At 35.8% G+C, this 24,713-nt stretch overlaps 1 protein-coding gene and 1 long non-coding RNA gene across 4 annotated transcripts in view; one reads left to right on the forward strand and one right to left on the reverse strand.

Moving 5' to 3' along the window:
- Window positions 1-24,713, reverse strand: part of LOC118023341 — a 134,479-nt gene that overhangs the window by 55,207 nt on the left and 54,559 nt on the right. The window contains exons 1-2 of one of the 2 annotated variants that reach the window (XR_004682779.1): window positions 11,467-11,678; window positions 8,054-8,126 (exon numbers count right to left, since the gene is read on the reverse strand). This is a non-coding gene — a long non-coding RNA (uncharacterized LOC118023341). Of the gene's footprint in view, window positions 1-8,053; window positions 8,127-11,466; window positions 11,679-24,713 lie in introns of those variants that run through there. The other variant, XR_004682780.1, reaches the window with a different exon arrangement.
- The window catches only part of ERCC6L2 (ERCC excision repair 6 like 2), a 129,085-nt gene that overhangs the window by 55,175 nt on the left and 49,197 nt on the right, over window positions 1-24,713 (forward strand). For both annotated transcript variants that reach the window (XM_035024456.1, XM_035024457.1), the window contains exons 9-13: window positions 365-484; window positions 6,030-6,101; window positions 7,098-7,243; window positions 9,775-9,870; window positions 21,364-21,463. In XM_035024456.1, coding sequence (XP_034880347.1) covers window positions 365-484; window positions 6,030-6,101; window positions 7,098-7,243; window positions 9,775-9,870; window positions 21,364-21,463 — 534 coding nt within the window. The remainder of the gene's footprint in view (window positions 1-364; window positions 485-6,029; window positions 6,102-7,097; window positions 7,244-9,774; window positions 9,871-21,363; window positions 21,464-24,713) is intronic.

Consider the following 24,713-nt stretch of genomic DNA (forward strand, 5'->3'; position numbering starts at 1 on the left):
ATATTTTCTTTTTGTGTTATAGTCTTCAAGCTGTTCAAATATAATTTTAAAATCTTATAAGCATTTAATATTATTCTTTGATAGTACTGTTTGCTCTTTGGGAAGTATTTGATTCCTTGCTTTAGAGATTATAAAAGAATAATGATAAAATTATTAGTCCTATCATTATCTCAGAACTCATCAAAGCCATATATGATTAACATTATCACTTTAAGATTTTCTGAATTATTAGTCTGACTTAGAGAAGATAATATCTTCAAAGTATATATTCCTTCTAAATAGAATTTTTCCATAAACAGTCTCAATTTATATAGGTATAAATGTGTTACGTTGAAATTTCCTTTTTCTGTCTTTTCCTCCTAAGGAAACACTTATCAAAAGGATATGTGATCAGGTATTTTCCAAGTTTCCAGATTTTGTGCAGAAAAGCAAAGATGCAGCCTTTGAAACCCTTTCTGACCCAAAATACAGTGGGAAAATGAAGGTAAGTGCTCTTTCAGGCTGCACACACATAAGGGTGATATACAAAATATTTATCAATGGTATGACAGGGACAATAACTAATCAGAACAGATACCCAATCATTCAGAAGAGACTGTAGCCAAAGACAACTGATGTAGCCTTATCAGCATTTACTGGCTTACAATGAACCATGCATGCAGTAGGTTCTCAATTTGTGGTTACATCAGATATACTTCAGACTTTCTTACTGATTTATGAGATGTATGCCCTCTTAAAAATGTATGCTGTTGCCACATATTTAATAGCTTATCTTCAAATGTTTAAGAGATTATCTACCAGAAATATAAATTCGAATGCCAAATACAAGGATGAGGATAGGCAATAGCTGGGAATTAGAGAAAGAAACTTCTTAAAGGGTTCGAGGTGGACAAGACCTTTGTGTCTAGACTGAATTTTCTGCCTCTTGTTTTTACTTGCCAACCTATATTGGAAAGTTGCTAAGTCTCATTTGTAGCAAGGGAGCATTTGTTGTACACCAGGAGACTGACCTGTAGATGCTGCTCTCGGTGATGTATTCCCAGGGAAGGGTGGGAAAGGTAAGGCTTGGTTCTCCAGCCATGACCCAGGCCTCGGGGCACTGCTGGTGACAGCTGCGTGAATTGCTGGTAGCTCCCAGCCTTTTGGCAGCCACTTTATTTAACTCTTTAGTAACTATCAAGAATTTTATTTATGGATTCAGAGATTATTACAAAACAATTCCCAACATTATGGTTTAATTAAGAAGAAAGTAAGTTATTTCTTTTGGCTAAATAAATAAAGAAGTAATTTGAAGTAGTCAGGTGGTTTTCTTAAAATCCTGGAAATATTTTTAGCAGTTAATCTACATACACTCATCATAGTTTAGTTTGCTTGGACCTCTAATTCAATGAAATAAAATAAAAGCCAAAAAGATTACCTAAAAACTGTGTATGTATTTTTTATTGAGATATAATTGACATATAACATATTAGTTTTAGGTGTACAACATAATGATTTGATATGTGTGTATATGGCAAAATGATTATCACAATAAGTTTAGTTAATATCCATCACCACACATAGTCTTTTTTATTATGATGAGAGCTTTTAAGATATACTTTCTTAGCAACATTCAAATATGTAATATAGTGTTAACTGTAGTCACTGTGCTGTACATTAAATTCCCAGGACTTATAACAGGAAATTTGTACCTTTTCACTACCTTCACCCATTTTGCCTGCCTCCAACCCCTGCTTCTGGCAACCACCAATCTGTTCTCTGTACTTATAAATACAAGCTTTTTTTTTAGATTCCACATATAAATGAGATTATAGGGTATTTGTTTTTCTCTCTCTTATTTCATTTAGCATCATGCCCTTCCTGTTGTTGCAAATGCCAGGATTTCCTTCCTTTTTATGTCTCAGTATTCCATTATGTATGTATATATCACACTTTCTTTATCCATTTATCTATCAACAGACACTGAACATTTTTTCCATGTCTTGGCTATTGTAAACAATGCTGTAGTAAATGTGGGGGTGCAGATGTCTTACTGAGATCTATTTCATTCTTTTGCATGAGGCTATTCAGTTTTCCCAGCACCATTTATTGAAAAGACTGTCTTTCTCCCCATTGTATATTCTTAGCTCCTTTGTCATTAATTAATTGACTATATATGTGTGGGTTTATTTCTGGGCTTTCTATTTTGTTTCATTGATCTGTATGTCTGTTTTATGACAATAGCATACTGTTTTGATTACAATAACTTTGTGGTATTGTTTGAAATTAGGAAGTATGATGCCTCTAGTTTTTTTTGCTCTTTCTCAAGATTGCTTTGACTATTTTGGGTTTTTTTGTGGTTCCATGCAAATTTTAGTACTGTTTGTTCTGTTTCTGTGGAAAATGCCATTGCATTGAATCTATAAATGCTTTGAGCAGTATGGACATTTTACAACATTAGTTCCCAACCTATGAACACTGCATACCTTTTTATTGATTTGTGTCTTCTTTAATGTCTTACAGTTCTCAGTGTACAGGTCTTTCACCTCCTTGGTTAAATGTATTCTTAGTTACTTTATTCTTTTTGATAGAGTTGTAAATGGCGTTGTTTCCTTAATTTCTTCTTCTGATATTTCCTTATTAGTGTACAGAAATGCAATGAATTTTTGTAGACTGATTTTGTATCGTACAACTTCACTGAATTTATTAGTTCTAACAGTTTTTTTGGTGGTGTCTTTAGGGTTTTCTATATATAAGATCATGCCATATGTAAATAGAGACAGTTTTTCTTCTTCCTTTCCCATCTGGATGCCTTTTATTTCTTTCTCTTGCCTAATTGCTCTGGCTAGGACTTCTAGTACTATGTTGAATAACAGTGGCAAGAGCAGGCATCCTTGTCTTGTTCCTGATTTTGGAGGGAAAGCTTTTAGTTTTTACCAGTGGGTGTTATGTTAGCTGTAGGCTTGTCATATATGGCCTTTATTATGTTGAGGTATGTTTTCTCTATACCTACTTTGTTGAGAGTTGTGTATTTTTAAAATAAGTCTGTGTTAGAATATTCTATGATTTATTATCATAATAAATAATTCAAACCTAACAATAGTAAAGTTCCTAACAATCTTTCCTAACAATAGTTAATCTATTTTGTCATCCATTTTATTGACTTTTATTTATTTTTAAATAAAACAATATAAAAAGCTCAATTAATTTAGAACTGAGCACTTATTATCCCACTTATTTCCCAGGCCAGAAACCATGGCCTCCTGTGAAAACTGTATTATCTATTGTTATATATTTAAATTGCATTCATTATGATTCTTCACTAAAAAGTTACTCTTAATATTAAATGGAATTTTATAACTCTACATTTTATATTCTTGTATACTCAACATATGATTTAAAATGTACTATTGGAGTTATATATCTAGGAATAACAATGTCTGATTAAAATAATTATTACATTTATTTTTTGTTATGATTTTTAGAAGGGAAAAAGCAAGCATGAATTGTTGCTGGAGGCTGGGTAGGTGTTTGTATATGTGAAAGAAGCCTGTAGTTTATTTGTTTTGTGAGAGAACACCAGCAAGACAGAGACTGATAGTAATAACCTAGGGTTATATTTTTAAGATTATGTTTCATCATTTGATTATCAACATCATCTGGTAATTTAGTGATATAGAATGTATAGGCATATAATCTGTTGCCTATGGGGAGAGTTAAGAAATCCAAGTTGCATGTATATCTTGAATTCAGGTGATAAAAGATGCTAGTTGTGCTTCTCTTATTATAGGTCAGCCTGCAGCTGTAATTTATTTGTTGATATAATGCTCATTGTACCCTTCATACCCTCAAAACTACACTCATGAACTCAACCTTTTTCTTTTATATGTAAAGGTCTTTTGTGATCTCAACTACTATTCAAGTGGATGGTCACAAGTTGAACTTACTCCCCTGATAAGAATCTTCATTTTCCCTTCCCTCGGGAAATACCACAGAGCCACTTACTGTGGGGGGTGGGGAAAAAGACTTAGGACCCAATTTAGTGCTGTTGGGATCATATAGGGGTCATGTTCATCTCTAGGCCTGACTAATTTGAGAAAAGTTAGGCCCAAGATTTCTTAGCTGTGAATTGTTATTTACAACACTCCTTGGTGTTTACCCAAATGAGTTAAAAATTTATATTCACACAAGAGCCTGTACACAGATATTTATAGCAATCTTATTTATAACTGCCAAAACTTGGAAGCAACCAAGATGTCCTTCAGTAGGTGAATAGATAAATAGTGGTACATTCAGACAATAGAATACTATTCAGTAATAGAAAGAAAGGAGCTATCAAGCTACAAAAAAGACTCGAGGCACTTTAATTGCATGTTGCTAAGTGGAAGAAGCCAGTCTAAAAGGCTACATACTGTATGATTCCAACTATATGACATTCTGGAAAATGCAAAACTCTAGAGAAAGTAAAATGATAAATGGTTGCCAGGGGTTTGCAAGGAGGGACGCATAGATGGAGCACAGGGAATTTTTAGGGCAGTGAAATTATTCCGTATAATACTGTAATGGTGAATACATACCATTATATGTCATGTATATGTCATGTTTATAAAAATTCATGGAATGTACAACACAGTGAATTAACCCTAATGTAAGTAATATAAACAGACTTTAGTTAATAATAATAGTTAATAATTTAATAATAATAGTTAATGATAATGTATTATTAATAATAATTTATTCATTCATCTGTTTTACAAATGTACCACCCTAATGCAAAATGTTAATAATAGGGAAAGCTGCATGCAGGGGAGGGGCAGAAGTGCAAGATGGCGGAGAGGGGGTCTGTGGGAGTTCTCTGTATATTCTACTCTATTCTTCTGTAAATCCAAAGTTGCTCTAAAAAATAAAGTCTTTTAATTTTAAAAAATTAATGTATTATGTGAAATTCAAATGCACATACTTTATATAGAATCAGTTATTTTATTAAAAAATAAAGCAAATACAAAGCTTATTTAGCAAATAAATGCAAAGCTTACTTTATAAGTTCTGCAAGTATTAAAATTAGGTTTACCTGATCTGTGACATTTTTATTCACCATTTGATTGGTTATCTGAGTAGCTTTTTTTTTTAAACCCATGGATTTTTCTGAGGGATTGGATGGCGGGGGTCAGTGTTAACATTGTCCTCTTAGTCAACTATTGAAAGTGTCTTATATTTCTTACAATTTTTTATTTAAGTTTAAATGCTTATCAGTGAATAAACAAAATTGCTGAAGTGTTTATTGCATAATTCAGAAAAATTTTAGGCTTAGTTCAGAAAATTCCTTTTCTTTCCTTTGTGGATTACTTTTCCACAGTGTTCTGGAACTGTCATTGCCAGATGTGGAAATGCCTGTTTTAAAAATAACAGTATTACTATTATAAATAGGCTTTTGATTATTTGCTTCCTCCCTAAAAGCACTGTGTATGGGGGCAAATTATTGACATTTTGAGGTCAAAATCAAATCTGGAAGTCAGGGCTTACTGTAAATAGAGAAGCAGAGGGGATAAAATGAGAAGAGGTGTATATGTGACTGATTATTTTAAGAAAATAAATATCAAGACTTTTAGAACCTAGATGTAATTAAACACATTTCATTATATCTATCTAGAAAAAACTTAAATACTTCCTAAAAGGAATGCTGTTCTGTAATTTAGTTTCTGAACATATTGTAGGTATAAAGAAAGTGTGTTTTAGAAATTAAATTAATTCATTTAAATGCATCCCATAATCTAAAATGCTTCCTTTTTATTAAAACCAGATGAGATGAAACAAAAGTCTTTGGGAACCTTACCTCATTATTGACAGTATGATGATGAATAACATCTCATGTAATATCTAATACTTTATTTCTCTAAGTTGGCAAAAATCAAGGGAATTAGGAAAGAGGACTGAGGTTATGTTGTATAAAAATAATTTTTAAGAAATTCTCAAGTGATGTTTATATGTATAAAGTGTGCTTTTAGTTGGAACTGGTTCACTGGTGGTTGATTTCTGTGGTTCATTTCCAGGTCCTTCAGCAGCTTTTAAACCATTGCAGGAAAAACAAAGATAAAATACTTCTTTTCTCCTTTTCCACCAAGGTGAGTTGATTGGCCCAGCCCTAACTTCTGAGGCACAAAGCCTAAGAGACATAATGTGTCCAGCCACATTTTCTATCTTATACATACTGTAGAAAATGGTAGTGAGGTAAGCAACTTTTAAAACAGATGCTTAAATCTCAATGATATCAGGGTATTGTCAAATAGCAAATACAAAGATAGATTTTTAATTCTCTGTTGGTGTTTTTGTTATAATTAAAATGTTCAAGACATTTAAGAGATTTTAGAACCTGGAAAATAGCACAAATACTGAAATTCATTTATATAAATTGGCCAATACTTTTATTTTTATCCGGTTTTAGTTTAAAAACAATAAAGTTTGATTTTTGTTTTCTAAAAGATTGATTTTTTTTTTTTTAAAGATTTTATTTATTTGACAGAGAGAGACACAGCGAGAGGGGGAACACAAGCAGGGGGAGTGGGAGAGGGAGAAAGAAGGCTTCCCGTGGAGCAGGGAGCCCGATGCGGGGCTTGATCCCAGGACCCTGGGACCATGACCTGAGCCGAAGGCAGACACTTAACAACTGAGCCACCCAGGCGCCCCGATTTTTTTTTTTTTTTTAAAGATTTTATTTATTTATTTGACAGAGACAGAGACAGCGAGAGCAGGAACACAAGCAGGGGGAGTGAGAGAGGGAGAAGCAGGCTTCCTGCTGAGCCGGGAGCCCGATGTGGGACTCGATCCCAGGACCCTGGGATCATGACCTGAGCCGAAGGCAGTTGCTTAACCAACTGAGCCACCCAGGTGCCCGATTTTTTTTTTTTTAAGACAAACATTGGTGAACTTTAAAGTCAGTTTCAGGATAATGGGAAGAAATACATGAGCCAGAAGCCAGGAAAATATTTGTTGCTCTTGTAATTGTAAGAAAGAACTTGTAAGCAGCAATTATTAATACTTAGTAAATCTTATCTCTATAGTGGTATGAAACTTATTAAACCATGAATTTGTCTTTGCCCTTCTTCATGTCTTTTCTCTAGGTGCTTGATGTTCTGCAGCAATACTGTATGGCAGCCGGCCTTGATTACCGACGACTTGATGGAAGTACGAAATCAGAGGAAAGAATCAAGATTGTGAAAGAGTTCAACAGTACACAAGATGTTAACATTTGCCTTGTCTCCACAATGTAAGAAAATAAAATTTGATAACTTGATTTTTATCTAACTGCTTTTAAGATTTAGGGTAATTTAAAAATTATTACTGGATTAATTTTCAGTGGTTATGCTTATATTGCTTTGTTTTATTTGGCTTTAAGGAGAAGCAGCAAAAATGCTATTAATTATGACTGAAATAACAATATCTTGAGTTTTACCTAACCTTGTCTCTCAATTTCCTTATCATCACTGAATTCTCCTTATATGTCTGGGTTTATAAAGATAACAATCAAAAGAAATGGATGTTTCCTCCCAGGAATTTTCTGTGATAGTGTTCTTATTCATGTCTTGTGGTCAGAACAGTCAGACTTAATTGAATAATCAAGTTATTAATCATATAACTGAGAATCATTTGTAGCAGTGGTTTTTAAACTGTGCTCAAGGAGCACTAGAGAGCCCACTGGACTTAGTGGGCCATGTACTTCCTCCCTTTGTCTACCTGGTCTAACCACAGCAGCTCCATATTAATAGGTTTTATAGAAGTTAGGTCAGTTCTAACACCTATTTATGAATTTCTCATTAAAACCTTTTAAAGAATATACGCACTTTAGAGAAAGATTTAAGCCAATATAAACACCTAAGAAGATTAATCCCTTTTTGGAGCTAACAAATCCTTACTTGGACATCTAATGTAATAAGTATTTTATAGATCTGCCCCCACTATCTTTCAAAAAGAATTTCAAAGGACTTTAAAAACAAACATATGTAAAATGTAAAAAGTCAACACAATAATTACTTAAAATGAGGAATAAAATTATATATATGATGAGTGAGCTACTTACTGTTGAACCCTGAAGTTATTCTCAAATTCTTGCAGTGAAGTCATAAGGAGAGACGCTCTGGATTCCCATTTTCCTGTGAATGAATCAAGAAGTAATTTCTCACATGAGCCCTTCCTTACCTATAGAGCAATAAATGACATAGAATATTGTCTTCAGTTAAGTTTTATAAAGTACACACAAGCATTCTTAATTTTTTAAATAATAAGCATTTTTAATTTCTTAATGTTTTTCAAAGTCATAAACGTCTTCAACAACAGTTCAAATAGTATAGAACTTCTGATGACAAGCAGTCATCTCTCATTCCTTTTCTGCTCACTCCATCTGATTTGATAAGATTTGCCATAAAGCTCCTAATTATCTCTTTATATTAGAAATTGTTATTTAACCCATTCATTGAATTTTTAAAGACTATTTTTCATGTTTAAAAGTCCTATTGATATTTTCAGATCTGCCTGTTTTTACTCATATTTTGTTCTTTATGGTTTCTAATCTTTCTCTTATTTCTTTAGTAATTTTAATCATTATTTTTTTAAATCTCTTTTTGAATGGCATTTTTGCTCTATTAACTCCTGTACTTGGGGCTGCTAATCCCTCTGTTTGTTGTTCTTTCTGGCTCTTGCTTATGGTAGATGGTTTCTTCACACATTTTGTTATTTTTTATTTTGAGCTTATCTATAGTGGGGCTTTTTCCTTGTTTTAGCCAGATACCATGCCAGCCGCATAAGGATGGGAATCTGTGTTTCTTGCTTGGCTTCTGTTGACATCCTGAGAGTGAGGCACTTCATTACTGTTTCTATACAGCCTCCACTGACATCACAGAGGGAATCTGGTTATAGCTGAGCATAAATGAATGTCCCCAGCTCCTCAGTCAGTTTTCTCTGACACTCCCTGGGTGTGGGTGAGAGGCACCCCATTGTAGTTAGGCAAGGGTGGAAATCTAATCTCCTCACTCAGCCTTTACTGACCAGGTTGGGAGTGGGACCATAGATTTTTTTCCATGGTATTTACAAGGATAGGCTGTTATTATCTTTCTGTCTTAAAGGCTATACCTTTCCTGGTTCTTTGGCTAAAGGAAGAAGGCTTTTCTTGGGGGATTTTTTGTCTTGACTGTTGGCATTTCCAGTATGCTGGTTTCTCCAGAACCCAGTCTGGGATTTTTAAGCAAAAAAGATAGCTGGAGAACTCATTGCCATGTCATTCCTTAGTTCGTATAGTCCCTAGCCAATCTTGTTCTCTCTACCTTTTAGAATCTTATATAAATATGATGTCCAGGGGTTTTTAGCTGCACTTAGTGGAAGGAATAAGAAGTACATCTACTCCTGTATTGATTTTTAAAAATGTGTATAGTACTTTATTTAGCTGGACTATACTTGAAATTTTTAGAAAGTATGTTAGGAAAATCTTTATAGCATAGTATTTGAATATCCAAAAAATGAAAAAAACAGCACAACCTACTTATGTGGGCTTTAACGGTAAGGTTTTGTTTGTTTGTTTGTTTGTTTGTTTGTTTAGGGATATTCTAGAATGGTAGAAAAATAATATCCCATAGCTATTTCGTTTGTGACATGTTTGTGTTTTAATCATCTTACTTTTATGATGTTAATGCAATATTGATTATAGATTGGTTGATTTGATTTGGTTACAGAAACATGGCACAATTGAATTAGAGGGCAACAATTATGTTTTTGCTCTTTTAATATGCCCTTTTCTGTTTCCTCCAGGGCTGGTGGACTAGGCCTCAATTTTGTTGGTGCCAATGTTGTTGTATTATTTGATCCTACTTGGAATCCAGCCAATGATCTTCAAGCAATTGACAGGTATAATACTGACAAAATTTAAAGTGACCTACAAGTACTTTTTATCTAAAAATACTCCTTTTTGACTCTTTTAGGTTGCTTATAATATTACTGTGATTAGAAGATAGAGAAAACCTTAGGAAAAAAATTGTATTTAAGATAGCCCTGAATCTGAACCCAAATGGCAGGCTGATAATAGCAGTTTATTTTCTGTCCATCTCAAAATCCCATTATTATGACAGGACTGGTTTAAGAAGAAGGAAAAAACCCATAATACTGCAGGAAGAGAGGGAGGGTCACTACTAATAGATCAGAAGTTTTAAGAAACTCCTAGAAGATAGAAGGTAAACAGAATGTATATATGATCAAGAAACCAGCAGAGAAAAGCCACAGTCCAAAGTCGGTAGGAGAGCACAGAGAAATTTCAAGCTTGGGTCAGCAACTGTAAGATGTAGGAAGAGACCAGACTGAATTCTTGTGGGAAATTAATTGATGTGCTAATTCTAAAGCCATTTCCTCTCCTACACCCCATATATAAAGAGGGATTGGCCTACAACAGATGCCCCTTGATCAAAGGTGAAAGATTTATTTCATAAATTTTATAAATAAGTGGGGAATCAGACTGACAGGAGGTTTTTACAGTGGGCATTAAGACCAGATCATAAAGCAGAGCTGAACCTAAAGTAATCCTAGATCTCCATGGAACATAAAAAGGGGGAAATGATTAAATTGACCTGTGTAGCTGCGTAGAAATCCAGACCAGCTTTCCTATGCAGTCTACCCAGTTCCTCATTTGTAATTATGAATGGAAAATTAAGCATTATGAGATAGGGGACGCCTAGGTGACTCAGTTGGTTAGGCAACTGCCTTCGGCTTAGGTCATGATCCCAGGGTCCTGGGATTGAGCCCCACGTCAGGCTCTCTGCTCAGCAGGGCAGTCTTGCTTCTCCCCTTCCCCTTGCTCATGCTCTCTCTCTTGCTCACGCTCTCTCTTTCAAATAAATAAAATCTTTAAAAAAAAAAAGAATTATGAGATAGTTTAATAAAACCAACAGTATGAAAGAAAAGGGCCAAGATGAGAAACAGACCCTGAAGGAAATAAAATAAGAATAGGACACCGTGTAAAAAAGTGTGCATAGAAGAGAAAAGTAGAAATTCTTAGAAATTAGGGGCACCAGGTGGCTCAGTCCTTTAAGCATCTGCCTTCAGCTCAGGTCATGATCCCTGCGTCAGGCTCTGCTCAGTGGGTAGTCTGCTTCTCCCTCTCCCCCCTGTCCCTCCCCCCGGCTTGTGCTCTCTCGCTCTCAAATAAAATCTTAAAAAAAAAAAGAAATTCTTAGAAATTAAAACTATTGCCATATAATTCAGTTCAAGGTCTAAGTAATATAATGGAGAGGACTGAAAATGGAGATTGATATGGAACATAAAAGGAATGAATATTTTAGAACACAATGACAGGGCAGGAGAGAAAACATACAGACACATATTGGTGATATTTCTAAGTTGCAGAGATAAAGAAAGGGGCTAAACAATGCCAGAGTGAGAAAGAGGGAAAGAAAATTATTTATAAAATAAAGACAAAAAGAACAAAACAGGTTACAAATAAATGAAAATCACACTCATTTCAGAAGAACAGACGTTGAGGGTGCCTTCAGCTCAGGTCATGATCCCAGGGTCCTGGGATCGAGTCCCACATTGGGCTCCTTGCTCAGAGGGGAGTCCGGTTCTCTCTCTCCCTCTGCCCCTGCTTGTGTCCCCTCTCTCGCTGTGTCTCTCTCTGTTGAATAAATAAAATCTTTAAAATAAAAAAACAGACTTTGAAGAACAGACTTTTCATCTACATTATAGAATTCTGGAAGACAGTTGAAGTTGTCAAAGTGACAAAATTCATATGATGGTATCTGCAAGAAAATAATTTTGATTTATAGTTGTAATCAATGGCTAAAATATCAATATGTGAGGGAAAATAAAGCAACTGTTGACATCTAGGAACTGAGAAATTTATATTTAAGTCTAAATAATTGTTGATGGTTTAGTTGAGAGGCTTAATGCAGTTATAAAGAAAGAATTCTCAAGAATATGAAGGGATGGTATAAGAAAATTAGTAAGAGGGGTGCCTGGGTGGCTCAGTCAGTTTAATGTCTGACTTCGGCTCAGGTCATGATCTCAGGGTCCTGGAATTGAGCCCTGCATCAGGCTCTGCTTAGCAAGGGGTGCACTTGAGATTCTCTCTCCCTCTCTCTCTGCCCCTCCCCTGGCTTGTGCTCTCTCTCAAATAAATAAAATCTTAAAAAAAAAAAGAAAAAAAAATAAGAATCAAAAACTAAAATTCCATATAATTTCAATAAAACATTGGAGTTTGGGGATAATTGTGTTAGGATTTATATTTCATCAAAAAAGAATTAGGATATCTTGGTCAGTTTTCAAGTTTATGCCAAAAAATCTTTTTAAGTTTTAACAAAAAAATTTAAGGGCAACAACTAAGAGAGTTGGGCATAATAATCACTTGGTTCACTTTTTAAGGACAGATGTTCAAGCACTATCCTCCTGGTTTTCTAATTCTGTAGGTCTAGGGTGGGGATCTACAGTCTGCATTTTAAGAAACTCCTCAGGTTGTATATCAAAGGACGATCGATAGCAACAGAAAAAAGACAACCCACAGGAGAAAGTATTTGCCAATTACAGATGTGATAAGGACTTAACATTTAGAATATATAAAGAACTTCTAAAACTTGGTAACAACAACCAAGAAATAAAAACCTAATTTAAAAATGAGGAAAGGACTTGAATAGACATTTCTCCAAAAAAGATATACAAATGGCCAATAAGCACATGAAAAGGTGCTCAATATTACCAATCATTAGGGAAATGCAGATCAAAACTACAATGAGATATCACTTCATACCTGGTAGGATAATTTTTTTTTTTTAAGAGAGCTCGTGTGTGTGTGTGTGTGTGTTTGTGTGAGCCAGGGTGGGGAGGGGCACGGGGGAGAGAGAATCTTAAGCAGGCTCCATGCCCAGCACGGAGCCTGAGGCAGGCTCAATCTCATGACCGTTAGGATAACTATTATCAAAAATAGGAAACAAGTCTTGGTGAGGATATGAAAAAACTGGAACCCTTTGCATTGCTGCTGGGAATATAAAATGATGCAGCTGCTATGGAATATAAGATGGTGGTTTTTAAAACATTAAGTATAGAATTACCACATTTACCCAAAGAATTGAAAGCAGGAACTTAAATAGATATTTGTACAACCATGTTTATAGCAGTATTACTCGCTGTAGCCAAAAGGTAGAAATAACCCAAATGTTCACTGATGGATGAATGGATAAACAAAATGTATTCTGTACATAAAATGGAATATTCATTCTTAAAAATAAATGAAATTCTTTGTATTACTGAGATATAATTGACATACAACACTATATAAATTAAAGCTATACAGTATAATGACTTAGATAATATTATGCAGTGATTACCACAGTAAGTTTAGTTAACATCCATCATCTCATGTAGCTTCTAAAAAACAAAAAGGAATGAAATTCTGATCATGCTATAACATGGATGAACCTTTAAGATATTATGCTAATTGCAATAAGCCAGATATGTAAGGATAAATATTATATATTTCCACTTATATGTTGTATCTGGAATAGTCAAATTAATAGAGACAGTAGAATGGTGGCTACCAGCAGCTGGGGAAGGGAGAGAATAGGGAGTTACTGTGTAATGGGTACAAAGTTTTAGTCTGGGGTGATAAAGTTGTGGAGATGGATGATGGTAATGTTTGCAAACCAATGTGAATTTTCTTAATGCCACTGAACTGTATGTTTAAAAATGGTTAAAGTGGGGAGAACCTGGGTGGCTCAGTTGGTTAAGCATCTGACTCTTGATTTCTGCTCAGGTCATGATCTCAGGCTTCTGAGATTGAGCCCTGCATCAGGCTCACACTGGGCATGAAGCCTGCTTAAGATTCTCTCTCTTCTTTGCCCTCTGCCCCTCCCCACCCCACTCGCAGGCACTCTCTCTCTAAAAACAAAAACAAAGACAAAAAAACAACACATGTTTAAAGTGGTAAATCTTATATATTTTACCACAATTTTTAAAAACTACCCATGGATGTCTGGGTGGCTCAGTTGGTTAAAATGGTTCCGTCTCCTGATTTCAGCTCAGGTCATGATTGCCAGGTGGTGGGATTGAGCCCTGCATCAGGCTCTGCACTCAGCACAGAGTCTGCTTGTCCCTCTCCCTCTTCTCAGTGCTCGCCCTCCTGCTCGCTTTTGCCCACGCGCTCTCTCAAATAAATAAATAAACTCTTAAAAACAAACAAACACCCAAGGTGATTTTGATACAATTAATCCCTAAATCCACTTTGAGAAACATTGGAAATTAGATGTAAAACATCCAAACAGAACTTCCAAAAGAAATTTTTTAAAAGTCACTGAGAAAATGTGATTATTTCAGTAAATGATTGGAAATGTGAATGTGCAGTGAAGGGGAAGAAACTAAAAAAGTATGGCAAATACAAAACATAAGATAAACTGTGAGAAATAAGGCCAAATATAAATATGAATGGGTTAAAACTTCCTTATTTAAACAAACAGAAAAAGAAATGGAAAATGAAAAGTTAGATTCAGGTGTATGCTTATTACTATATATAAAATTTAAAAATATATAGAAGGTTAAAAATAAAAATATACTTAAAAATCTAATCAGAGAGATGGTAACAAAAAGTGAGAGTGGCAATATTAATATCAAGCCAAATATTAGTAGATTTAAAGGCAAGATGCATTAAGGAAAACAAAATGGGAAACAATCCATGAGGAAAGTATAATAGTCACTCCATAACAAAGCCAAAACTCTTTTATGATGAGAAATGGACAGATCCACAATCATGATGGGAAACTTAATATCCCTCTCTCAAAAATTAATAGATCAACTAGGCAAAAAAAGGAAATACATAAATTATTTGAATAACAGTTATTTAGCCTTTAACTTAATAAATGTATATAACCATATCACAACTGAAAATACCCAATCTTCCATTTTAGAGCATACTTTTAAATGACTATATATTTTAATAGAAATCACAAGGACTAGATTACATGGCTCCAGTACAAAATAAAATACCCTATAAAATAACAATGAACATGTAGCGAATAAAAATCTAGCCATGTGGACGTTTTTAAATATATTTTTAAATAACTCTTGTATGAAAGAGGAAATCAAAGAGTGATGCCAGTAAGATGGCAGACTAAGAAGCTCTAGGTACATGTTTCCCCACGGGTGGATTAAAAAAACTAGAGACTGATTAAAATAACTTTATTGGAACTCTCTAAATCAGTCAAAGATCTACAGTAATCAAGCAAATTCCCAATCAAGAAGAGGAAGCTATATTCAGAACTGGGAAATTTCATGGCATCTTTACTCATTCTTGCCTTACCCCCATTCACTAATGCAGCACAACCAGGAGGAAGCAACCAATTCCCAGTTCCTTCCCTCTCAGGTTGGAAAGAGCAGTGTGGAACTCCTTTGCAGCTTTTTAACCTGTCTGTGAGCTGCCAGAGGGAATGGTTTCTGTTTCACCTGACAGTGCTTAGAGGAGGAATGGTGGCATAACTTGGATCTCAGACTGGCAGAAGCTATTGAAAGCAGTGATAGGCCCCATGGTGCATGAAAGCTGCAGTGGGATTCTATCCTTGGGAAGTGATATTACAGTAGAGGAATATAATAGAATATGTCTAAGGCCCTGAGAAGACACTGAAATGAGACTCTTTGGGAAATTAAGACATTTAAAAGCACACATGTACACACAGACCCAGGCAGGACACATAACCAGAAATGACCAAAGTAGATTTTAATCCTTAGCCTGAGCTGCTCCCAAGACTCAAGATATACCCTGCTAATTAATGAATGTTTTCCATACTAGTCTGCAAAGACTAGAAGTGGCTATTTTATCAAATGGCCAATTTTTTACAAAGAAAACAAAAATACAAGACATTTAAAGAAAGAGGAAAACATAGTTCATTCAGAGGAACAAAATCTCCAGAAACCATCCCTGAAGAAACACAGGCATAGGACTTAATAGACAAAGAGTTTAAAACAACTGTCCTAACTCTAAGAGCTAGATGGAAACTATGGACAAAGACCTAAAGGAAATCAGGAAAACAATATATAAACAAAATTAGAATATCAGCAGAGATAGAAATTATATATAAAAAAAGAACAAAGCAGAAACTCTGAACCTGACAAATACAATAACTGAATTATAAAAAAAAAAAAATCACTAGAAAGACTCATCATACTCAAACAGGCAGAACAAAGGATCAGCAAACTTGAAGACAGATCTGAGGAGCAAAAAAAAACCAAAAACAACAAAAACCAGCAAAGGAAAATAAACATAGCTTAAGGAATTTATGGGACATATTAAATAGACTGATAGACACATTATAGGAATCCAAAAGAAGAGAGAGAAAAGGACAAAGCTATTTGAAGAAAAAATGACTGAAATAATAACGTCCCAAATTTGGAAAAAGCATGAATATACAAATACAAGAAATTCAGTAAACTCCAGGTAGGATAAACACAAAGATACTCACACTGAGACACATTATCAAGTTGTAGAAAGTTAAAGACAAAGAGAATGAGTATCTTGAAAGCAGCAAGAAAAAAATGGATTGTAATGTATAAGGGATCCCCAGTAAGATTACCAGCAGATTCTCAACAGAAACCTTACAGACCAGAAGGTTGTGGAATGATATATTTAAAGTGCCAAAAGGAAAAAAAAAAAAAATCAAGAATTCTGTATCAGGCAAAACTGTCATTCAAAAATGAGAGAGAAATTAAGACAACAGAGCTGAGTTTATTACCACTAGACCTGTCCTACAAGAAATGCTAAAGAGACTTTCAAGTTCAAATTAAAGGACTCTGACAGTAACTCTGACAGTAACTCAAAGCCATATGAAAATATAAAATTCGGGCGCCTGGGTGGCTCAGACGGTTAAGTGTCTGCCTTTGGCTCAGGTCATGATCCCAGGGTCCTGGGATTGAGTCCCGCATCGGGCTCCCTGCTCCTTGGGAGCCTGCTTCTCCCTCTGCTTCTCTCTCTCTGTCTCTCATGAATAAATAAATAAAATCTTTAAAAAAAAAAAAAGAAAATATAAAATTCTGCAGTGCTAGTAAGTACAGAGACAAATATAAAAACCAGCATTACTGTAATTTTGGTTTGTAAGTCTACTTTTTATAGGATTTAAAACACAAATGCAGGGGTGCATGTCTGGCTCCATTGGTAGAATGTGCAGTTCTTGATCTTGGGGTTGTGGGATCAAGCCCCACATTGGGTGTAGAGATTACTTAAAAATAAAATCTTTAAAAAAGGAAAAAAATCTTTAAAAAAAGACAAATGCATAAAAGTAATTATACATCTGTGTTAATGAATACATGATATATAAAGATTTAACTTGTGACAGTGAGGGGCAAAGCTGTAAAGGAGGGTTTTTTAATGCAATTGAAGTTAGATTGTATCAGTTTAAGATAAGTTGTTACAACTTTTGGATGTTATATATAATCTTCACAAAGAATATATCTATAGAATATACACAAAAGGAAATGAGAAAGGAATCAAAATTTGTAACTAAAAAAATCACATAACACAAAGGAAGGCAGTAATGGAGGAAATGAGGGGCAAAATAGCCATGAGACATACAGAAAACAAATAAAATAGCAAAAGTAAGTTCTTCTCTATTGTTAATTACATTATTATTTTTTAGTAAAGATTTTATTTATTTATTTGACAGAGCACAAGTAGGCAAAGTGGGAGGGAGAAGCAGGCTCCCTGCCGAGCAGAGAGCCCAATTCAGGGCTTGATCCCAGGACCCTGGGATCATGATCTGAGCTGAAAGCAGACACTTAACCAACTGAGGCACCCAGGCATCCCTCATTAATTACTTTAAATATAATTGGGTTAAACTCTTCAATCAAAAGATATAGATTGGCAGAATAGATTAAAAAACAACTACAGCACACCATATGCCAACTATATGCTGTCTATAAGACATTCACTTTGGGTTTAAGGACATGCAGAGGTTGGAAGTGAAAGGATGGAAAAAGACACTCCATGCAAATAGTATCGAGAAGAGAGCAGGGTGGTTATTCTAATATCAGATAAAAAAAACTTTTGAATACTGTCATAAAAGACAAAAAAAGGGTAGTATACTAAATGATAGTTCTTGATTTAACTCACCCAGAAGCTATAACAATTGTAAACATAAATGCACCAAACAAATGAGCTCTAAAATATTAAAGCAAATATTGACAGAATTGAAAGGGGAAAATAGCTCTACAATAGCAGTAGGAGACTTCAATACCCCATTTTCATTAATGGGCAGAACATTCAGTCAGGAGATCAAGAAGGAAAGAAAGACTTGAATAGCCCTATAGACAAATTGGACCTATCAAACATATACAGAACTCTCCTTCCAACAACAGCATAATACACATTTTTCTTAAGTGCACATGGTACATTCTCCATGATAGGCCATATGTTAGGTTATAAAACATGTTAATAAATTTTAAAAGATTGGGCGCCTGGGTGGCTCAGTCGGTTAAGCGACTGCCTTCGGCTCAGGTCATGATCCTGGAGTCCCGGGATCAAGTCCCACATCGGGCTCCCTGCTCGGCAGGGGGTCTGCTTCTCCCTCTGACCCTCCTCCCTCTCGTGCTCTCTGTCTCTCATTCTCTCTCAAATAAATAAATAAAATCTTAAAAAAAATAAAATAAAAAAAAAATAAATTTTAAAAGATTGAAATCATACAGTTTTCTTTCCAAACACAATAGAATGAAATTAAAAATCAACAGCAGAAAAACACTGGAAAATCCACAGATATGTTGAAATTAAATGGGGTGCCTGGTTGGTTCGGTCAGTTAGGTGTCTGACTCTTGATTTCGGCTGAGGTCATGATCTTGGTGTTGTGAGATCAAGCCCCAAGTCAGGCTCCACACTGGGTGTGGAGCCTGCTTGGGATTCTCTCTTGCCCCCTCCCTTTGCCCCTCCCCCACTGGCACTCACTCTCTCTCTAAAATAATAAATCTTTAAAAAAATTAAATAATACACTCTTAAACAACCAATGGGTTATAAAAGAAATCACAAGAGAGATTAGAAAATATCTTGGGGAAAAATAAAAATGAAAACACAATATTAAAACTTATGGGATGCAGTGAAAGAAGTACAAAGAGAAGTTTATAGTGGCAAACACATTAAAAAAAAAAGAAAGGTCTGAAGTCAACACTCTAACCTCATACCTTGAGGAACTAGAAAAAGAACAAACTAAACCCAAAGCTATCAAAAGGAAGTTAATAAAGATTAGAACAGAGATAAATGAGAGACTAAAAAACAATAGAAAAAAAAATCAACAAAACCAAGAGATCATTTTTCAGAATGATCAACAAACTTGACAAACCTTTAGCTAGATTAAGAAAAAAAGAAGACTGAAATAACTAAAATCTGAAGGAAAAAGGGGACATTACTATTGATTTAACAGAAATAGAAAGGATTGTAAGACAGTACTATGAACAGTTGTACACCAACAAATTGGATGACCTAAATGAAATGGACAAATTCCAGGAAACGTAACTTACCAAGACTGAATCACTGAATGACAAAGAAATAGAAGATAGGAATAAACCTTACAACTAATAAAAAGATTGAATTGGTCATCAAAATACCAACAAACAAAAACCCAGGACCAGATGGCTTCACCAATGGATTCTACCAAGCATTTAAAGAAGAATTAATACCAATCCTTCTGAAGCTCTTACAAAAACTTGAAGAGAAAGGAACACTTCCTAACTTATTCTGTGAGGCCGGCATTACCCTGATACCAAAGCTTTTATGGGATATGCAGTATTATCATGCCCATTTTACACACGAGGAAGGTGAGGCACAACAAATTGAAGTAACTTGCTCAAGTTCACAGCCAGTGATTTCAGGATCTGAATTCATGCACTCTGACTTGCAGAGCCCACACTGTTAACCAGCATCTCACCACTGACCGATGTAAAGGAAAATAATCAAATGAAAGCCACAGAAAAATTTCTACTTTTTTTTTTTATCTTAACAACATTTGTTTTAATTTTGTTTTTTTTCATCTGGGCCATTAAATCCTAATATATTATTTATCCCAGGGTACTGTGTTTTGGTACTTGGTTTAAGTTAGTTGCCAATAAAACTAAATGAACAGCATCTCTCTCTCCCTGTCCTTTAGTTGACTCTGGCCAGAGGAATCAAGGAGAGAAACGAAGATATAGACCTCCATACTGTCTAACAGCTCCTCAGCACTTGTTTTCATATAAAAAAGACCCATCACTTAACGTATCCCTTCTTAATGGACGTAGAAATTGATGAAGCGCGGGTCCAAAGTAACATGTTGTAAGCTTTTTGTCTGTAAAGATTAAAGAATATGTATTCTAACAGAATCTATCCTATTCACCAATTGACTGAGCACACACCCAGAAGACATTTCCTTAGATCCATTTAAAAAAATTTTTAAGACTCCATTCCATTGTGGGAGAGAAAGGGATTGTGAGTCCCTCTGTATCTAGGCTGCAGGATGGACGTGAGAATGCAGTAACTTACCCTGGCTGTGCTGTGCCACAGGGTCCCCCATCCCCCTGTGCGGGTGCAAGATTTTTGGGGCCCTAGGATACCCTCTAGTAAAGCCCTTCTCTATGAGGAGCAATGAGTGAAGGAGGTAGAGAGTACCAGATACAACAACATAGAGTGACTTTACAAGGTCAAAATTAAATTTCCCCCAAATTTTAACAGTTTCAAACATGAGGCAGTTTGACCTTGCCCCTGGTCCCCACCACCCAGCCCATGACTGTAACAGATATTTAGAAACAGGTGACTTGGAGCTCCTGGGTGGCTCAGTCGGTGAAGCATCTGCCTTCGGCTCAGGTCATGATCCCAGGGTCCTGGGATTGAGCCCCACTTTGGGCTCCCTGCTCAGCGGGGAGTCTGCTTCTCCCTCTGCCTGCCCCCTCCCCCCTGCTTGTGCTCTCTCTCTGTCAAATAAATAAATAAAATCTTAAAAACAAAAAAACAGGACATTATCCAGAGCATCCAATAAAGCCTTCACCTGAGAGAAGCTCCCAGGCCTAGACCTACAGTTAACCAGTGTGGTAAATCAGGTTATTGTTTTAATTCGCACTATGGTCCATGTCAAAATACCTGGGGTGCTAGTCAACTGAGTGATTCAACCAGACAGAAATCTCTTTGAAATTAGGGCTGCAGATCTACACTTCTATAGGTTTGCCAGTTGATTAACTGTTCCCCTCCCTCATTTTAAACAGTTTTGTTGAGGTATATATAATTGACGTACAATAAACTGTGCATACGTTTCTTTTTAAATTAAAATTTTAGTAACGTTCCATTTTTCTATCCTAAAGCTACCTCCTGAACCCAAAGTTGTTTCATTTGATTTTTGTTGGTTTTTGTTTTTAATCTTTTTACAGAGCATATAGGATTGGGCAGTGCAGGGATGTGAAAGTGTTTAGGCTGATATCTTTGGGAACTGTGGAGGAGATCATGTACTTACGACAGGTGTACAAGCAGGTAAATATATTTCCCTTTTCCTAATTAAGAAGTAAACATTTGTCTATTTCAAAAATTTCAGAAATTTGTGTAAAAATTGATTTTTCATTTTATTCTAACTAGAATATGGAATTTAATAAGATTATGAAATATACTTTAGAATATATTCTGTAAAACGGATGAATTCTTATGTTCATTGAACTTCAGAGCTGAAATTTTCTTTGAGTAGTACTTTTTAAGCTTTAATGTGTACATGAATTACGTAGGGATCTTTAAACTACAGATTCTGATTTAGTAGCTCTGGGTAGAGCCCAAGAGTTCTGCATTTTTAACAAGCTCCCAGGAGTGTCAACACTACTGTGGACCACAATTTGAGTAGCAAGGTCACAGCCCCCCAGCCTGTAGGACAGGACATAATTGTATGCCACAGATGGGATACACGTGCACTGACACATTGATCTCACAGCTCTCTGGGCAGCAAGATTACCTAAACCAACTTCCAGCCTTAAGAAACCTTTCCAGAGAGGTGTTCATGTTACCATTTTCTGCATGTACCATTGCATGAAGAAGACTAAGGGAAAAATCCCTTAGAGATATCTAATGCAACCATTTCATGTTGTACATGATGAAACTGGGACCCAGGGACATCCCAGTAAATGGAATAACAGGGATAGAACTCAAGTGTACTAACTACTGTGTCGGTGCTTTTAGTGTTCATCTGAGATTGTATTAACTCTTTCATGTCCTTAGGGTATCAATTACTTCACCATTTATGTCTCTAAATAAACAAAATTTATGTAGTTTATAACTGCTCACTTGAGAAGATCTGGAATGAGGTTCAAGTTTAATTATAAATGTTAAATTTGAATTACTCCCTATATATTCCGTTGGCATCTATTTAAGAGCAAACATGTGGTGGTAGTTAACCTAAGAATGATCCAATCTTAAATTTATGCTGTTTTCTTAATTCTAAAAATAGAATTGTACACAGCAGTTTTGTTTTTTCTTAAAGCACTTAGCTCTATAAGAAACCTTTCATCTTTTTGTTCTTTGGTATGGCACAACTACTTGAACATTATTTTGTTCAGATATATTTAAACAGTGCTGGAAAAAAGGAGAACATTATTCTTTTCATCTTAGGAGCAGTTCTTTAGAATATTGTCTTAGACTTGTCACAATCCAGCATAATTTTTCTGTCCATTACTATATATATGTAGTAATTTTCTATATGTATATACTATATATATGTACATATATATACACTATATAATACTATTACTTCAGAAGATGAGGATAATGTCCGTTTTCAGAAGTTTGTATGCTCTACTTGGTTATTAAAATATTTTTTAAGCATGAGCCCTTTAGGAAAGACTCAGCCATATAATTAAGTAGGCACAAATCAAGATAATATGGCAGTTGTGTGAGGAAAAAGGCAAGAGATGTGATTTAAAGGTTGACTGGAGTTTGAACCAAGAGTGCATGTGGCATACACACTCTAGCTAGCTTTCTGAGTATTCCTCAAATCCCTTGGGGAAAAAGAAATCCAAAATGATTTTTTAAATTATTTATTTGACAGAGAGAGAGAGAGAGCAAGGAGTCGGGGGAGGGCCAGAGGGAGAGGGAGAGAGGAAATCTCAGGTAGATTCTGCTCTGAGTGTGGAACCCCATGTGGGGCACAATCCCATGACCCTGATACCATGATTGAGCCAAAATGAAGAGTCAGACACTCAACCAACTGAGCCACCCAGGCACTCCCAAAAATGATGTTTAAAAAAACTGTAGGGCGCCTGGGTGGCTCAGTTGGTTAAGTGACTGCCTTCGGCTCAGGTCATGATCCTGGAGTCCCTGGATTGAGTCCCGCATCAGGCTCCCTGCTCGGCGGGGAGCCCGCTTCTCCCTCTGACCCTCCCCCCTCTCATGTGCTCTCTCTCTCTCATTCTCTCTGTCTCAAATAAATAAATAAAATCTTAAAAAAAAAAAAACTGTAAAAATTTTGGAAAGTAAGAAGAGTTCTATTTGTGGCCCACAAGTTATAAGGAACCCTAAAAGACAAAAGGCATTTGGGATCAGATTGAAGGAAGAAGCCAAGCTAAACTCAGAAAGAGACTATTAAAAAAGGTAGGTGCAGCTTCTGGATATTCCAAGTTAGAGTCAGCAGATACTAAAAAAAAGGGGGGGGGAGTCTTAGGGTGACTATGATGCCCCCTCTTTGGGATATCATTGATGATCTAACAAGATGGGTTAGCCCCGTATAATCTTACCCCAATTGCAGCAAATTAGAGCCAACAGAGGTGTCTGCTCTCAAGTAGGAACAATAAATAGAAATACTGGAAGCAAAGAAGCAAGATAGAGCTCCATATTTTGCTGAAATTGAGAAGAAAGTCCCTCTTGTTGCCCAGAAGATTAAATACTTACACGTCCCCTGCTCTGAATGATCACCGCAGTAGGCTGAGATAAGAATGTAGGGTATTTGAAGACAGATGAATACCCAACAAAAAATAATTTTTGAACAGTTTAAGAAAAGAAACACTATGAAAATGGTCCTCAAAGATACCAAGTCCTAATCCCTGGAATCTGTAAATGTTTCTTTATGTGGAAAAAAGGGTCTTTCAGATGTGATTAAGGATTTTGCAATGGGGCAAATAGCCTGGATTAGCCAGGTAGGTTCTAAATCACAAATGTCCTTATAAGAAAGAAGCAAGGGGAAATCTGACACAGACAGAAGAAAAAACAATGCTACCAGAGCGGCAGAGAATGGAGTGATGCGGTCACATGCTAAGGAATGCTGGTAGCCACCGACAGCTGGAAGAGGCAAGGAATGGATTCTCTCCTAGAGCATCTGCAGAGAGCATGGCCCTGCCAAACCTTGATTTCAGCCTAGTGATACTGATTTCAGACTTCTGGACTCCAGAACTGTAAGAGTAAAATAAATTTATTTTGATTTAAGCCACCAAGTTTATAATTTGTTACAAGAGCCATCAGAACTATTATAGGCACTCAAAAAGGAGAAGAGGTAGAGGAAGAGGAAGAACAATTAACATCAGAGAAGACAAAAATTAATAGAAAAGGGCGCCTGGGTGGCTCAGTTGGTTAGGCGACTGCCTTCGGCTCGGGTCATGATCCCGGAGTCCCAGGATCGAGTCCCACATCGGGCTCCCTGCTCGGCGGGGAGTCTGCTTCTCCCTCTAACCCTTCCCCCTCTTGCGCTCTCTCTCTCACTCTCTCTCTCTCTAATAAATAAATTTAAAAAAATCTTTAAAAAAAATTAATA

The sequence above is a fragment of the Mirounga leonina genome, unplaced genomic scaffold (assembly GCF_011800145.1).
Source record: "Mirounga leonina isolate KUSES-001 unplaced genomic scaffold, KU_Mleo_1.0 Mir_179, whole genome shotgun sequence".
In the NCBI taxonomy this organism is placed as follows: domain Eukaryota; kingdom Metazoa; phylum Chordata; class Mammalia; order Carnivora; family Phocidae; genus Mirounga; species Mirounga leonina.